The sequence below is a fragment of the Nilaparvata lugens genome, chromosome 11 (genome assembly GCF_014356525.2).
Source record: "Nilaparvata lugens isolate BPH chromosome 11, ASM1435652v1, whole genome shotgun sequence".
Taxonomy (NCBI): Eukaryota; Metazoa; Arthropoda; class Insecta; order Hemiptera; family Delphacidae; genus Nilaparvata; species Nilaparvata lugens.
The window spans coordinates 9341111-9358189 of NC_052514.1; the positions used below are offsets into that span (position 1 = coordinate 9341111).

Genomic DNA, 17079 nt, shown 5'->3' on the forward strand with positions numbered 1-17079 from the left:
CAAATATCAAATATTGGAAATGGAACTGAACCTTCAAGAATTTTACACGATTATTAAGTTTGCAATGAATCGAGGAAATTCAAGATTTCACAATACATGAGAATATACCAAATTATAGAAATCATACTATTACGGTTATAATGAAACTGTTTTAAAGTAAACATAACTCAACACTAATGCTTATTATAAGGAGAAAACATCTCCTTGGATGAATTGTTTATTATCATGCTTCTGATTAAAATTAATACAAAAGTTCTCCGAAATCAACGCCTACTTCTCAAAAATGACATAACAGAGACTTGGGCATTATTACAGCCCTTCTCTCATTAAAAACGAGAAGTTATCTCCCCTTTTGTTCGAAATATGTCAAGACAAAAAGCTTTGGCAAGGACCTGGAGCTACTACGGGTCCTCAAAGAATCACTTTCAAGTCTTCTTATGATGCCTAAATTGCCTTAGGTTGACGTGGGAGTGATTCCTTCCAGTGAAACACAAAAAAAGAATTGACGTTGATGTGACAAATAATTTTTGAAGTGCTCCTATGAATCAGAATTTATACAATATCCTTTTATCTATCACATTCGTGATAGATACATTTAAGATAGTATGGAGTTTCACATTTAGGGCCGTTTGCACAGTATAGATTGCTAAACTCGATTAAGTTAATCGAGTTTGAGTTAATCTGAAAGTTAAAACTTAAATCGGTTTCCTCAGTGCATTTACTAACCCAGTTCAAGTTAAACTAGTTTAGCTTTGAGTTGGTAATAAGTTGGTTTATAATATCAGGAAGGCTGATTTTTACAGGAAATTTGTTATTTGTTTACAAACCATCAGTAAATTGAGGTTATGTAGCTACTATTTCCTTGTTCAAAATCCACAGAGCTGTAAGTTGTACGGTAATAAAAGTGAAAAGTAATCAAGAAATTATTCAAAAAGTGCTATATTGCTATTAGATACAGACTTATATTTAGTTGGCACCAAAAAATATATTTTAGAATTCAAGATAAAAAAGTTATTTTGTTACGCTTAAATTAATCTACTTTGATCTTCCTCGTTTATTAGAAATCTCTCGAAAGCAAAATATCTCAGTTATGTGTTATTAAAAGCATGTTTTCTGATCAAAGACCACTGATAAAAATTGTATTATTTTCTATCAAGTGGTTTATTCAATGAAATACTAAATTGACACTTGCTTTACTCAAGCAAAACCGTTCAAAAATTCTCTATCATCCCAGAAATTTAAATGATTCGTTTTTTGCCCAATTTTCTGAGTTCCAAAATTTCTTCGCAGTCATCTCTATCAATCGCATTAAAAACTTTTATCAATTCTATCAATAATGATTCACTATAACCTAAATAATTATTATCGTCTACAGAAGCATTAAAAACAACCATCGAAAAATAATTTACTATCAGCTGTTTCCCCATGAAATCTTTACAGATGTCAAGTTAATCCGAATTATTTGGTTTAAACCTCCTGCTTTGGAGGTTTAAACTTTCCCAGAGCTTAAACTAAATACAGAGTTTAAACTGATCCTGTGCAAACGGAATTTTAATTTAAACCAAAAAAAAATCCAGATTTGGTTTAAGCTTTAGCTTAAACTTACCCTGTGCAAACGGCCCTCAATGCAGCTGAAGAACATAATACGATGATATTGTGATTATGTATCAAAGGAGAAAATCAAATGTTACAAAGGATACTGTTGATGGTGAGATATTGTGATACCTATCCATAATGAAAACATTATTGTTGTCAAAATATCACTTATTTATTTTAAAAAATCACAAACATGTTTCAACAGAAATGGTGTCATCTTCAGTGTCTTAACATAATTGATAAGATCAGTGTCTTCAGATTTAAGATAAATAAGTGATATTTTGACGACAGCCCAATGTTTTCATAAATGTAACAAAGATGCTGCCTCATAAAAATAGTGAAAACTTTCACTAACCAATCATCCATATTATTTCCTGAGATACTTCAAATACTGTAAGTACGATACAGACCATTGAATTCTCCCACTCATTTTTGTTTCCATCAATTTTTTCTGAAATAATTTCCCACCTTCTCGCAGATTCAACAAGTGAAAGATTACACTTAGTCACATTCTATATTCAATAGCTTCAAACCTCGAAAATTTATCAGTTCTATAATGGAACTCAACAGTTATTTTTCCACAACTTAAATATTCACATTTCTTTCTGCAAGAAAGGAGCTTTGATCTATAGGGAGAGCTCGGTACTTTGTTTCAGTACAGAATTTTGTTCCTGAAGTGTTGAATACGAGATAAGATGGCCAGGGTGTTTCAGAGAAACGGGAAATTTTGAAAGTTGAATAATTTCAAGAAAAACAAGTGTTTGAAGTTTTTCATATCATTCAATAGCAAAAACAATGCCATTTCAGAATAAATACCGTAACATTTATTTTTTGAAGATGACATCTTGTAGGTGTGCTCCTTTTCTACGCAAACATTCCTCTAGCCTCTTCATGCTCTATATTACTTGAATAGTTCTTTTGTCATTTTTTAACTTCAAGCACTCTCTCACTCTCCTCTCTTCTTCTTCTATCTATCTCTAAATATAAATCTTCACCTTACTCCTCTTTATTTTATTATTTTCTTTGTAATTTTGTTCAGTTTAATTGGTCAACTCTTTTTTTCTTATTCATATTGAACTTATAATTTTTTCTCTTATTTTAATTAAACTTATCTATATTGTACAATACGAATATAATGGTATAAATAATTAGTATTTTATTTTACGATTTAGCATGTAATTGTGAAGTTTGTTTAATTTTTGTATAAGTTGCTTTTTTCCTTCTGTATTATTTTGTGTGGAGTGCGGTTTAGGGCAGTGTGCATGTCGCATCCACACTGATTAACTACATTCACTACAATGTATCTTTTTTCCAATAAATTAAATGGAATTAAATCACATTGTCCATGGTTTGACGTCAATCACATTGATGGTTTGTAACATCACAACTGGAATTACTGAAATCGCTTCTCGAATCTTGGCTTTCAATCCTTCCGTTGTTGCAGAATTGAAAGCCAAGATTCGAGAAGCGATTTCAGTAGTTCCAGCTGTAATGCTACGTCAAACCATGAACAATGTGATGAAGAAACTACAGGAATGTTTGCGTAGAAAAGGAACACACCTGCAAGATGTCATCTTCAAAAAATGAATGTTACGGTATTTATTCTGAAATGGCATTATTTATGCTATTAAATGATATGAAATACTTCATTTAAAGATTTGTTTTTCTTGAAATCATTCAACTTTCAAAATTTCCCGTTTCTCTGAAACACCCTGGCCCTCTTATCCCGTATTCAACACTCCTGGAACAAAATTTTGTACTGAAACCGAGCTCCCCTATAGATCAAAGCCTTTTTTATGCAAGAAGAAATGTGAATCTTTTGTCCCTAGATGTGGAGAAATAACTGTTGTGTTGAGTTCCATTACAGAACTAATGAATTGTTGAGGTTGAAAGCTATTGAATATAGAATATGACTAAGTGCAATCTTTCACTCGTTTAATCTGCGAGAAGGTGGGAATTTATTTGAGAAAAAAATGATGGATACAAAAATGAGTGGGTGAATTCAATGGCCTGCAAGATGTCATCTTCAAAAAATAAATGTTACAGTATTTATTCTGAAATGGCATTATTTTTGCTATTAAATGATATGAAATACTTCATTTAAAGATTTGTTTTTCTTGAAATTATTCAACTTTCAAAATTTCCCGTTTCTCTGGAACACTATATAATGATAGATTCCAGATTTCCATGAATGTAACCTCCTACTCGATTCAAATGATGGTGGATTCCTACATTTTCCACCAACCTTTGCCCCCTCAGTCGTAGAAAAACATGCTATTGTTTCTCCATGCTTCAGTACACTGCCATTCCTATATTACTCTCTCATAGTTCCCAAGCTCAAAAGAGTGTTGTGATACGTTGCATCTCCTATTGAAATTCACTTCAAACTGTCAGTGAAGGTTGAATGGAAAGCATGGATGTTTAATTAATATAAAGAATGCTGACATTTCAAAGTGGAACTCACTATGGAAGCTGTAGTACTTAGTACTTCCCTTGTGAATTTCCAGTTCAAAGAAGCTGTGATATAAACTTTGTGAATTAGAACATAAGGCAGTCATGTAACAATAAAGTGCTTAGATCTCTCTCTTACCCACTCTCTCTCATTCTCACCCTCTCATTCCTCTCTCTCTCTCTATCTATCTATCTATCTTTCCATCTATCTATCTATCTATCTATCTCTCTCTCATACTTGTCATGTAGCAAGAAAGTCTCAGCTCTCTCTCTCATACTTGTCATGTAGCAAGAAAGTCTCAGCTCTCTCTCATACCAGAGTGCTTTTTAAATGCAAATAGTGGGGAACCCCTTGAAACTCCGTTCTTGTATAAGAACCTCATACCACCCAAGTATGGCACACATTGCGAAATCAGTTCTATTACAGAAGTCGTTACTTGCAGGGACCATTTTGTTTGAATAATCAAAATGAGATTTGAGAAACATGGAGCAAGAATCCGGAATTGCGACTCATATGCAAATAGATATTGTTCAGGAGAAAGGTCGGAGAAAAATAATGGATAAGAACAAATCGTTCAGGAGTATGTAGAACGAATGAGAGATTGAATATAGCGATAATATCAGACACTTGTTATTAAATTGAGGTTCACATACTAGAGAAGTGAAATGATCCAAATTTGTTGCAATTTCACCAATAACTTCCGAACTACAAACCAACCGAAACTGGTCTTTAGTAGTGATTTAAACCAAATAAAAGTCACTTCATGAAATGTTTTTCTTATTTAGCTCCTAAGTTCTACACCCTGCTGCCCTTGGAGATAAGGCAGTGCAAGATACGATCAAGGTTTTGAGTGATGTTAAGATATTTGTAATGGAATTGAGATTATAGATACCTTTTTTGGAATTCTCATGTAGACTTGTATGCCATAATATTGTACAATATACTTCGAAGCTAAAATTGATAAATCATCGATACTATCATGTAATATGTGTCACTTAATATGCGACTGTCGGCCTCAGTAACTACATTTTAGCGCTAGTTTTGTGATCAATTTTACATCACCATCTCAAACAGGTTTAGTACCTCGAGATGCAATTGGCAATTGGCATTGCATTTTATTTTTTAATAGTATTTTTCCATGATGTAAAATTTGTATTGCTTTTATTATGTATTTCTAAGATGTTGTTATTTTATATTTCTGCCAATAAAACTTTTTCATTTTCATTTGAAATTTGTTTTCTTCAATGGCACTCAGATTAACTCTACAAGCGACGTAACAATAATTATTGTGTTCATAACTGTCTTGTCAGTATCATAATATTGGTCAACTAGAAGAAATTTAATGGGTGTCTGACTATAATATGGTACTGAGTTTGAATAAGCTTAAAACAATCACACTGAATGTATTATAAAACCAAATCGAATTTTGCAATTGACTAAACTTCAAATATCACATTATTTAAAGTTATTTTCCATTCAGGATTCGAATTCAATAATTATTAGCTTAGAACCAATATTGATAGTGAGATGTCTCTTCCAATATCATAATATACGAAATAAATTGAATTTCTTGAACTACTCTGTGACTTATATTATTTGAAAAGACTTTATTGTTTGCAGTGCATCTTCGGTGAACAGTTCTCAATCTGCCAGACTATTTGCTCCTGTTATGGAACTAGGTCTTTCTTTAGGATTTGAGACTCGTTCCAAAGCATTCTTGGAGTTAAGCTCAAATTTATTTAAATATTCACGACTAAACTCACTTTGAGTCTATGACGTAATTCGAGTTTCAGAGCTACCTCAACTTCATTTCTACAGGATTAGTTCGGAAAACCTATCCAGGAGAGTAGATTCAAAGCCAGGAGATAATTTTGGAACAAATCGGAATTTACATTTGGATTCGATTGAGAAAAGAGTGGAATCCCAAACAAAATATGGAAAAATGGTTCTGGAGAAGATATTAGTTCTCCCACCAGCGGTCAAAGACTTTTCTTTTGCTGGTGGTGCCTGAAACAATATTTAGCTTTTTAGTTCTGGGTTGTAATTTTATATTTTTCATTTGAAATTTGTTTCCTTCAATGGCACTAAGATTAACTCTACAAGCAACGTAACAATAATTATTGTGTTCATAACTGTCTTGTCAGTATCATAATATTGGTCAACTAGAAGAAATTTAATGGGTGTCTGACTATAATATGGTACTGAGTTTGAATAAGCTTGAAACAATCACACTGAATGTATTATGAAACCAAATCGAATTTTGCAATTTACTCAACTTCAAATTCACATTCTTTCAAGCTCTATTCCATTCAGGATTTAAATTAAATTATTGTTGGCTTAGAACCAATAATTAATAGTGGGATGAAAAGTATGAATTAATAATTCATAGTGAGATGAATTCTCCAGTATCGTAGTATCTACAACATAGATTCAATTTTCAGAACTGTGTAGAACTTATACTATTCAAAGAGACTTATTTTCTTCGCATTGCATCTCCGATAAACTATCCAGTTCTCAATCTTACAGGTTATTATTTGTTCAGGACTTGAGACTCACTCCAAAATCGAGTTGGAACTGAGTTCGAATGTATTCATATATTTGTTGATTCATGATATTAAGATATTAGATATCTCATCCTCTAGATATGAAGATATCATATGAGATATCAAGATGAAGATCTAGATATCTACAAGTCAAGCATTCACTGTGTCTGTGATAAAACGTAGTGAATATTTTTATTGTTGACTTGCAGATAACCCGTGCTCCGCAAGGATCTGATTAAAAATTTGACTAAAATCTTGAAGAATTTAAAACAGACCTATAACCATCCCTGGTAAATTCAGAATCAATATGCAAATTTTCAAGTTGATCAGTTCAGTAGTTCAGACGTGATGATGCGTCGTTCGTATATTTCCTATTTCGTATATGTATAAACCGATTCTTTTTTCATTATTTATTTATTAATTATTCATCAACTCACATCAATACGGGAGCACACGAAAAAATCATAAAAATTACAATCCCCAATCAGAAAAAGTACAATAATCACCATGAAAAGAAATTGAAAATTGAGAGAAAGAAATACAAGGAAAAAACTATTCTATTTTAGTGTGGAAAAAATGTTATGAGAAACCAAATATACTGAATAAACTAAATTACTCAGTATATACTAGAGACTATACCATTATACTTGGAATATCTACAACATGAGAAAATAATAAGAGAGGAATCAAGAAATTATGAAAACATTCCAAGAATGATGTGAATTAGATGCTGAGAATCCAACCCTACACAGTCATAAAAGGCGATTGGGCGGGCGAAGCCCGCCTCCCAGCCGGAGCGCGAAGCGCGGGGGCTGCTAACTCACTCTACTGTCGCGAAGCGCGAGTTAGATGCTTAGAATTACGAATAACAATGATTAAATCATCATAATATTGTAGATTGAATCCTTCCCGAATCAGCTATCAATTACTGAATATTGAACTCAATAATCAAACCTAACATTTGATTTCTGAGTCCCATTCAGCCTTCACCCAAGTTATATTCAATACTAGCTTGAACCTCAAACAGGTAATGAGAAAACTCATAATCAACACATACCTTCAACAGAATCAACCATATAGCATCAAAATATTATTTACTCCTCTATACATCCAAACAAGAAATACGTGAATAAACATGCATGAATACACATAATATTCATCTCATACTCGAAGTGAAGTCAATAATACAATAGTGAATACTGTATTTTGCTCAGAAACAGTTTCCCCGCAGCATGAATACACAAGGCATGCTTGCAAGCTTCAATTGGAAGTGAATCAGTCTTGCGGCTTGCATGAGTAAAGCATTCCTAAACCTTCGAGGCAATTATTCCTTTGTTACTTTCCCTTCTACCTGTGCGCTACAAAGAGCGCCGATTTCAAATATCTTCCTTCACTCATGCTTCACTCACCATGCAACGAAATTATTGTCAAACGAACTGATCTTTGAAAAGCAGCTGAGTTAAAGTCAAAGACACAAAAGGCTTTCTGCAATTTTTATGCTCGCTTTGTCGTGCTCTCACAATTGAACTCGCATTTACTTCTGAAAATGTTATTTCCTGCGAGTTACCTCCCAGCTATTATCCGGTTATGTACGGGAGATCGAGTAGCTTTCGCAAGAAAAAGAGCAGTCTAAATATTGATATTATTCGAGTATCCACTGTATTTGGAATTGAAAGGTCTCGCAGAGGATTGTAGAGCTGTGTTCTGTAAGAGTGTGTGGAACCACTAGTACCATAGCCACCTCCAATACAAGGGCCCGGCCTACGATAATGCAACGTCGCAGTGTAGGCCTAGAATCTAATACATAATTGAAAGAGATCAGCTGGTATTTTTTAAAATCGTTGGCCGGGGCCTTGTATTAGAGGTGGCTATGCTAGTACAAAATACTATTAGAATTTAGTATTATTGAATTCGTAATGATCAAATCATTGGAATCTTTTGAGGTATGTTAACCTTTAAGCTTTTCCAAACAGGGGAGCTGACAAAGGAATTTTCTCAGTATAAATTAGAATGAACATCTATTTCTGAATGTTCATTATTCACAAGACAAATAGGAAGTCAGGTAGACCTGGCCTAAAATATTGCAGGGCATTTTTTTTACAATTGTCAGCTGAGCTGAATAGTGAGTTGTGTTTTCTTACTCTAAATTTTGTAAAATTACGCAAACATTCTTTAATTCATGATGATTCGAGTGTAATATTTTTGCTTTTTATTCAGTTTTCCAACCGTCAAAATTTAAAATTTTTAGGTTTTGTTGTTTTTGAGTGGAAATGGGCTGATTTTTAAAAAGTGAAATTTGATCATTACCCTATTTTGGATTCAAATTATCTCAATTCTAGACTAGGAGTCTAGTTCGGACAGCCGGAGAGTGAAGTTGTTTTTCTACCTCTCTTATCTTCATGATAACGCTCTACTGAACTCCGTTACTTGCACTCGCCGGCTCAAAATTTTGAAAGTTTTGAACTGTTTCCATTTTATTTCAAACCGAATTCTTACTTTTTTAAAACGGTAAAAGTTTTCATCTAGAGTGATTAATTTACAATCTACATCAATATGTCATCTTGTGGCTCGTGTACGAAACCAGTAAGTCGAAAGGAGGGTGAACAGTCAAGAATTGTATGTAGTGTTTGCACGTCCTTGTTTCATCTAAGCTGTGTGAATTTAACAAAAAATGACCTTAATTTCTTAAAAAATCAGGTGTGGACCTGTGTAGAGTGCTTGAAGAAACATCGTTTGAGCCGATCGAGTTCCGAAGATACGCCCCTAAATTTATCCGGTACGGTAAATGATGAAACTCCTCTTACATTACAGATTGTCGAATCACTTCTCGCGAAATACACCAAGGAAATAAAGGACACTATAAACAACGTTGAGCTAGAGCTAGGTAAATCTATTGAACTCTGTCATCAGGAAATCAGTAATTTGTCAGATCAGTTAAAGAAACAATCTAATATTGTGAAGGAACAGGGGGAAGAATTGGAGCGGTTGAAGTCGGAGAACGTGAATCTAAAAAATCGTTGTGTATCCTGGAGAGTCATGTGGATGACGTCGACCAGTATGGACATCGAAATACACTGGAGATTTTCGGAATACCGGAATTTGAGGGTGAAAATGTAAAAAATATCATCTGTTCACTCGGAAGTGCATTATCTGTTCCAATTTGTGAAGAACGCATGGACGTGTGTCATCGAACGAAAGGAAACTCGGATGGTAAATCAAATATCGTGGTAAAGTTCACACATCGAGACGATTTACATAGAATTCTGGATGCCAAGAAGACGAAAAAGGACCTATCTGTAAGGCACCTGGGTATGGCTTCCGACAATAAAATCTTCATCAACTTATCCCTCACTCGAAAAAGAAGAATTCTACTGTCCAAGAGCAAGGCCTACAAGCGCAGTCATCCTGATATCAAGTATGTGTGGGCGGATCGAGCTGGCCGCATCAAGATAATGAAGGTGAGCGGTGAGACCAGAGTGATACAGTGTGAGTCTGACTTGGACGATAATAATTAATAACTATTTCGTTTTTTCTCATGGCCTCTTACACATTTTTAAAGTAAATGAACTCTTCAACTGCTTTTTTATAAGACTTCAAATTATTATTGTTTCTTATTAATCCATAGAGTTAATAGAAAATATGAACAGAGTCACATTTATTTTATAGTACCGTATATCATTGAAAGATTTTAAATAATGCGAGTTCAGCTAGGTATTGGCTAATGCTAGTTCCACTTAAATCATGGAATACGGAAAATAGGTCTTAATAAGTAATGCCGGTGAGTGTAGGGCAAAGGAAAAAAGGAAAAACTTTTCCTGTTATCTATTAGCGACTAAAAAATTTTTTTCTCGTTTTAAATTTAAATTATAATTTCTTTTTTTTTTCTTTTCTTTTTCGTACTGATTGTTACTGATCAAGTTATTTTTATGTCAAGGATAGAGGATTTGTATGCGTTACTGGATGATTATAATGGAGAGACAAATGAGATAGAGGATTACCTGAATTATTCAATTGAAACTCATTCTACTTTTTTCAATTTCTTTAATTTGTTTGCATCTAATATCAGAAGCTTGAATAGAAACCACAATGAACTTTGCTACATACTTGATAACATGAAAACAAAATTTAATGTTCTTATCTTATCAGAAACTTGGATAACGCAAGAAATGCCTTTTAGCTGTAGCATGGATGGCTACAAAGCAATAAATAAACCTGGTTCCTTGAATAAATGTGATGGAATTTGTATTTATGTTAGAGAAGATATCTCATTTCAAGTCATTGATTGTAAAATAGATGAATCAAATTGTTTAGGTCTGGATTTAAAAATAGATAACACGTTGTTACGTATAGTTGGAATTTATAGATCACCTAATAGTAACGTAAATGATTTCTTAATTAGCTTGGAAGAGTTTGTGAAAAATATTCCTCACTGCATAGATGTATGTATAGCAGGAGATATAAACATAGACATTAATAAAGAAAATAAATTTGTTCAAGACTATTTGAGTATATTAAATGGTAACGGATTTGAGATGATCATAAATGGTAGTACCAGGGGACAGAGTTGTTTGGATCACATATTTTTTAAAAGAGTTAACAATAAATTTCGACGTAATATTGGTAATATACTTAAGACTACAATTACAGATCATTTCTCTGTTTCAATTCATTTGGGATACAATAATGCAATAAAGTCTAATAAAAAAGAGAATGAGAAAATTATAACCAAAAAATAGACTACAAGATCTTAAATGAACAACTTTAAATGAAAACTGGTCTTGGTTATACAATAGTCGATTTGTTGATGATTTGAACATCGACGAACTTACTGATAGTTTTGTGTCAAAATTATTTCATTACATAGAATCCTCATCTACAGAAAAACACATCTCTCGTAAAAAGAAACCTCTGAAACCATGGATAATACCTGGTCTTATTAATTCAATTTTAAAAAGAGACATAATTTATAAAAAATTAAAAAAGATCCATCAAATCTCACATTAAAGGAAGAGTTTAAAAGGTACAGAAACACATTAAACATGGCATTGGAAACAGCTAAAACAAACTACTACAAAAATAAAATATCTGAATGTGGTAGTGATAAAAAAAAAACTCTGGAAACTCATAAACCAGGCGATAGATATTGATAAAGATAATAACAAGGAAATTAAAATTGACGCTGCTAGTCTAAATAATTATTTTGCAACAGTAGGTAGAACGAATGCTCAACTCATAACATGCAATTCCAGTTTAAAACATTATGAGATTGATGAAAATCACAGACCACCTGTGCACTCTTTTTTCCTGAAACCAATTACCTCTTGCGAAGTTGAAATTATGATAAAGCAACTAAAAAGCAACTCTAGTCCTGGAGAAGATAACATCAGTAGTTTAACACTGAAAAACATAGCTCATCTTATTTCTAAACCAATATCATTTATTTTTAATATGTGCTTCGTCACAGGAATATTTCCAAGGAAATTTAAAATAGCCATAATTAAACCACTATTTAAACAAGGTGATCCCTGTGTACCTAGTAATTACAGACCAATAAGTCTATTAAGTAATCTCTCAAAAATCCTGGAAAAATTGATAAAAGTTCGTTTATTGGATTATTTAAATGTACATAATATTATCAATAAATTCCAATTCGGATTTCAGGCAAAGAAAAGTACAGAAGACGCATTAATACAATTTACAAATTACATAACAGAAAAACTTAATGATGGTAAGAAAGTCATGGCAGTCTTCTTAGATTTGGCAAAAGCTTTCGACACTGTGCCACATGATAGTCTTCTGGATAAACTAGCTAAATATGGAATAAGAGGTTTGCCTCTAAAGTTATTCATGAGCTATCTCTGTGACCGATCACAGATGTTAACTCTTGGGAAACAGTCAAGTAAAAAAGAATTAAGTAATTATGGCCTACCTCAAGGTACAGTTTTGTCGCCCATACTTTTTTTGTTGTATGTGAACGAAATGTTGAATATCAAATTGAAAAACGGTAAAGTATATTCATTTGCTGATGACACTGCAGTCATTTTTTCAGATGACAGTTGGCAGAAAGCATTTTTGAATTCAGAACATGATATGTTTTTAATAAAGAATTGGCTTGACCAACATACACTTAGTCTGAATCTTAGTAAGTCTAAATATATAACTTTTTCAGCAAATGCAGTTGGCAAACCTCCCACATTTTTAAAATTAAAACTTCATACTAAATGTGATCAGATAGTCACTGGAGTTCATAGTCTTACAATGCTTCCTGATTGCGGCTGTCCTACCTTTGAAAATGTAGTATCCATAAAATATTTGGGTGTTATTGTTGATGAAAGCTTCAGATGGAATCATCACATAAATTTTATCAATAAAAAATTAAAATTCATTAACTATAAGTTTTATAAAATCAATAGAATATTGGATAGAGAGCAAATAAAAACAGTCTATTATGCTTTAGTTGAGTCCATTTTAAGATATGGGATTGCAATATGGGGAGGAACTTATGACACACACCTGAATAATCTATTTATAACACAAAAGGCTGTAATTAAAACCATAATTCGCAAACCCAGAGACTATCCCACCCAGCAAGTCTTCAGGGATTTCCATGTTATGACCTTAAGACAAATATATCTGAAAATATTAATAAAATACATAAATAATTATAAAGATAACTTTGAAGAGGCTGATAGGCCGACTTACTCACTCAGACCAAATAGTACAAGAAAATTCAAAATTTTTCATAGTAGTCTAAGTTTGTTGTGTAGACAGCTTATGCACATTAGTACAAAATTCATCAATTTAGTACCGCCTTTATTTCTGACACATCATAAAGGGAATGGTCTAAACGAATGGATTTGTATGAATTTTTTTCATGAATTGAGTTTCATTTGAATTGACATTTTCATTGAATAGCCTAGCAAGTTCATAATCATCTTGATATCTTCTTTCTCTTGTATTTTTCTCTCATTCATGTTCTCCTTTCTTATTTTCATTTATTTTTTTTTCTGCTCCGGTTTGTTTCATTTGTATAAATTAGATCAACTAAATCAATAACTATATTATTAGGGTTAGAATAAAGACTCCCACCAGCGAGCAAGTTTTACTTTTGCTGGTGGTGCCATGGCGAATATTGTTTTGTTAAGGAAAAAATGTATTCTTATTCATAATAATCACTTGTTAAGAAATTTTAACGAAATTGTATTTTGTTTTTTATATGGCAATAAAATTTGATTTGATTTGATTTGATTTGATTTGAATTTGGGAGAGAAATAGTACAAGAAGTAACCTCAGTTTTTCTCTCCCATTCAGTGCTTCTTTGTGAAAATGATGAAGGAATAAAATAAAATACATTTATTATTTAATTCAAGTTCAGTGCTCGACACTATATGATAAAGGTGCGTAAAGATATATGCGCCGCGAACATGAGCAATTCACTTTAAATCAGCTGATTATATCTGTATTTTTACAGAAACGGTAAGATACAGAGCTTGGCAAGCTCTGATGCCAAGCTAGATGCTAAGCTATGAAAAGCTTGGCATCAGCTGATTAAAAGTGAATTGCTCATGTTCGCGGCGCGTAAATCTGTACGCACCTTTATAAATCAGTGGGGAATGAATGATTCTATAGAAGTTCATTAATCAACAAAGATAAATTATTATTCAACTATTGATATTAATCAAGAGAAAGTTAACTTACTTAGTGCATTCATTACAACTAAACAGACATCTATCATCATACATAAATTTCGGATAAATCCGAACTGTCATTTCAGAGACAATACTACAAGACATCTGAAGTGGAGTGTATTTTATCCTGAGAAGTAGGATGAAAGTATGATGTCAGATAGTAATCAATCTATCAATATACTGCTGATAGATGTCAACTCCGTCTAGATGACAAACTTTGTAAATATGTCATCGGGATATTCTCTAAAAGTCGCCTTAGCAACTGAATGGACGAGTTAAAGATAATATCCAACTTGAAAATAAACTTTAATATTAAAACTTTAATATTTGATAATGGAAAGGATACCCTGATGTGACATGAAACCTAAAATCACATTTTAGAAGCGAGTATCTCGACTTGATAACCTAATGTCTATTAGAATATTTATGTTTCCCAAAACTTACATTATATTGAATGCCCTCATTAGCTCTAGGTTTTGCGTGAGTACAAGAATTGGAACCGTTTTGGGCTTATACGCCTTTGGTACTTTTCTGTAAGTTGTGTAATTCTGAATAATTGAATTGAGTAATGAGTCGGATGATTTTGAGAGATGAGTGAATCAACTGCTTTAGCCGGACTCCGAACCAGTGGTAAGCATTTTTTCTACTCATAAATTACAATTTAAAATTATTATAAATCGTATAAAGGAGTCGGGTCTTGAAGTGAGTGGTTACCCTTACAATAGCAGGCGTATGGATTTTAACTTATCTGATAAGGAGCTTATCTCTTCTCAAATAATCATTGCTTTTAATCACTGTGACTTGGAGAAGAGTCGATTAATTGAGTATTAGACTTGATCCTTCAATCCCATCAATCATTTTAAAAGAAAGGAACTTGATAGAATGTGGAAATGATTATCCAAGATATCATCAAATTACAATCATACTCTGAGAGATTGAGTAGGAGTATCATAATCTACTATTGAAAAACATAATTTTTTGGAGTTGATTGTTGGCTATAATCTATATGCATTTTAACTGGATTTTGTTCTTCAATAAAAGAAATAAATAAAATTTATTACTGATATGTTCAATATTCAACATCATCAAATAAATAATATGAATGCATCATCCTCCGTTATATTTTGTGAATTTGCTTTGATTGGTTTTTGAATTGATATGTCAAAAGCCAAGCTATCAAGCTATCAATGTCAAAGTCATTTAGAGCTATCAAACTAAAATTCAAATTATTTCTTTCATATTCAATTCTGTATAGAATTCCATTCATCGGGGGAAATGAATGAATACTCAAACAGCTATTAGGACTCGAATATTGGTGTTCTAATGTTGATATGCAAATGCTTGACTACTGATTGAAACAAATATCATTCGGGAACTGGTCATGACAATCTACCGTGAAGATTGTTCTTGTCTCGCATCAATGATGAGCATGTCATCAACAATTTCAGATTCAATGGAGAAAAACTGGATTATAGAAAAGTATAATTGGAATGTATTTATACAGGATGCGGCAGTCAATCCCGCATTTTTGAAATAGGTGTAAAAAATAAACGGACGTAGATATCAGAATTATATTCATAAAATATTTTTCTACATTAAAAAGCATTTAAGGAACATTGAAAATAATCACTGTTTGAAAATAACATCAGCAAGATGGCGGCCTTCCCGAGTACGGCATTCGCACAGGCGATTTGCGAAGCTGTTCATAACATCACGAAGCATAGGCTGAGGAATTCTCTCAATTTCTAGCCGGATTCTTGCATCAAGATAATGAAGGTGAGCGGTGAGACCAGAGTGATACAGTGTGAGTCTGACTTGGACGATAATAATTAATAACTATTTCGTTTTTTTCTCATGGCCTCTTACACATTTTTAAAGTAAATGAACTCTTCAACTGCTTTTTTATAAGACTTCAAATTATTATTTGTTTCTTATTAATCCATAGAGTTAATAGAAAATATGAACAGAGTCACATTTATTTTATAGTACCGTATATCATTGAAAGATTTTAAATAAATGCGAGTTCAGCTAGGTATTGGTTAATGCTAGTTCCACTTGAATCATGGAATACGGAAAATAGGTCTTAATAAGTAATGCCGGTGAGTGTAGGGCAAAGGAAAAAAGGAAAAACTTTTCCTGTTATCTATTAGCGACTAAAAAATTTTTTTCTCGTTTTAAATTTAAATTATAATTTCTTTTTTTTCTTTTCTTTTTCGTACTGATTGTTACTGATCAAGTTATTTTTATGTCAAGGATAGAGGATTTGTATGCGTTACTGGATGATTATAATGGAGAGACAAATGAGATAGAGGATTACCTGAATTATTCAATTGAAACTCATTCTACTTTTTTCAATTTCTTTAATTTGTTTGCATCTAATATCAGAAGCTTGAATAGAAACCACAATGAACTTTGCTACATACTTGATAACATGAAAACAAAATTAATGTTCTTATCTTATCAGAAACTTGGATAACGCAAGAAATGCCTTTTAGCTGTAGCATGGATGGCTACAAAGCAATAAATAAACCTGGTTCCTTGAATAAATGTGATGGAATTTGTATTTATGTTAGAGAAGATATCCCATTTCAAGTCATTGATTGTAAAATAGATGAATCAAATTGTTTAGGTCTGGATTTAAAAATAGATAACACGTTGTTACGTATAGTTGGAATTTATAGATCACCTAATAGTAACGTAAATGATTTCTTAATTAGCTTGGAAGAGTTTGTGAAAAATATTCCTCACTGCATAGATGTATGTATAGCAGGAGATATAAACATAGACATTAATAAAGAAA

At 32.5% G+C, this 17079-nt stretch overlaps 1 protein-coding gene across 1 annotated transcript; it reads left to right on the top strand.

Annotated features, from left to right (window-relative positions):
- Positions 1-9052: 9052 nt before the first annotated feature.
- On the top strand, positions 9053-16308 carry LOC120353553. The gene is made up of 2 exons (XM_039437576.1): positions 9053-10049; positions 16056-16308. The coding sequence occupies exons 1-2, from the start codon at positions 9765-9767 to the stop codon at positions 16110-16112; spliced, it is 342 nt and encodes a 113-aa protein (XP_039293510.1). The 5' UTR covers positions 9053-9764; the 3' UTR covers positions 16113-16308.
- Positions 16309-17079: the final 771 nt, after the last annotated feature.

Excerpts from the sequence above, each read along its gene's own strand:
- LOC120353553 (XM_039437576.1), top strand. The coding sequence starts at position 9,765 with ATGGACGTGTGTCATCGAACGAAAGGAAACTCGGATGGTAAATCAAAT. Across the intron at positions 10,050-16,055 it reads GCCGCATCAAGATAATGAAG|GTGAGCGGTGAGACCAGAGT; the intron begins GTGAGCGGTGAG and ends AAGATAATGAAG.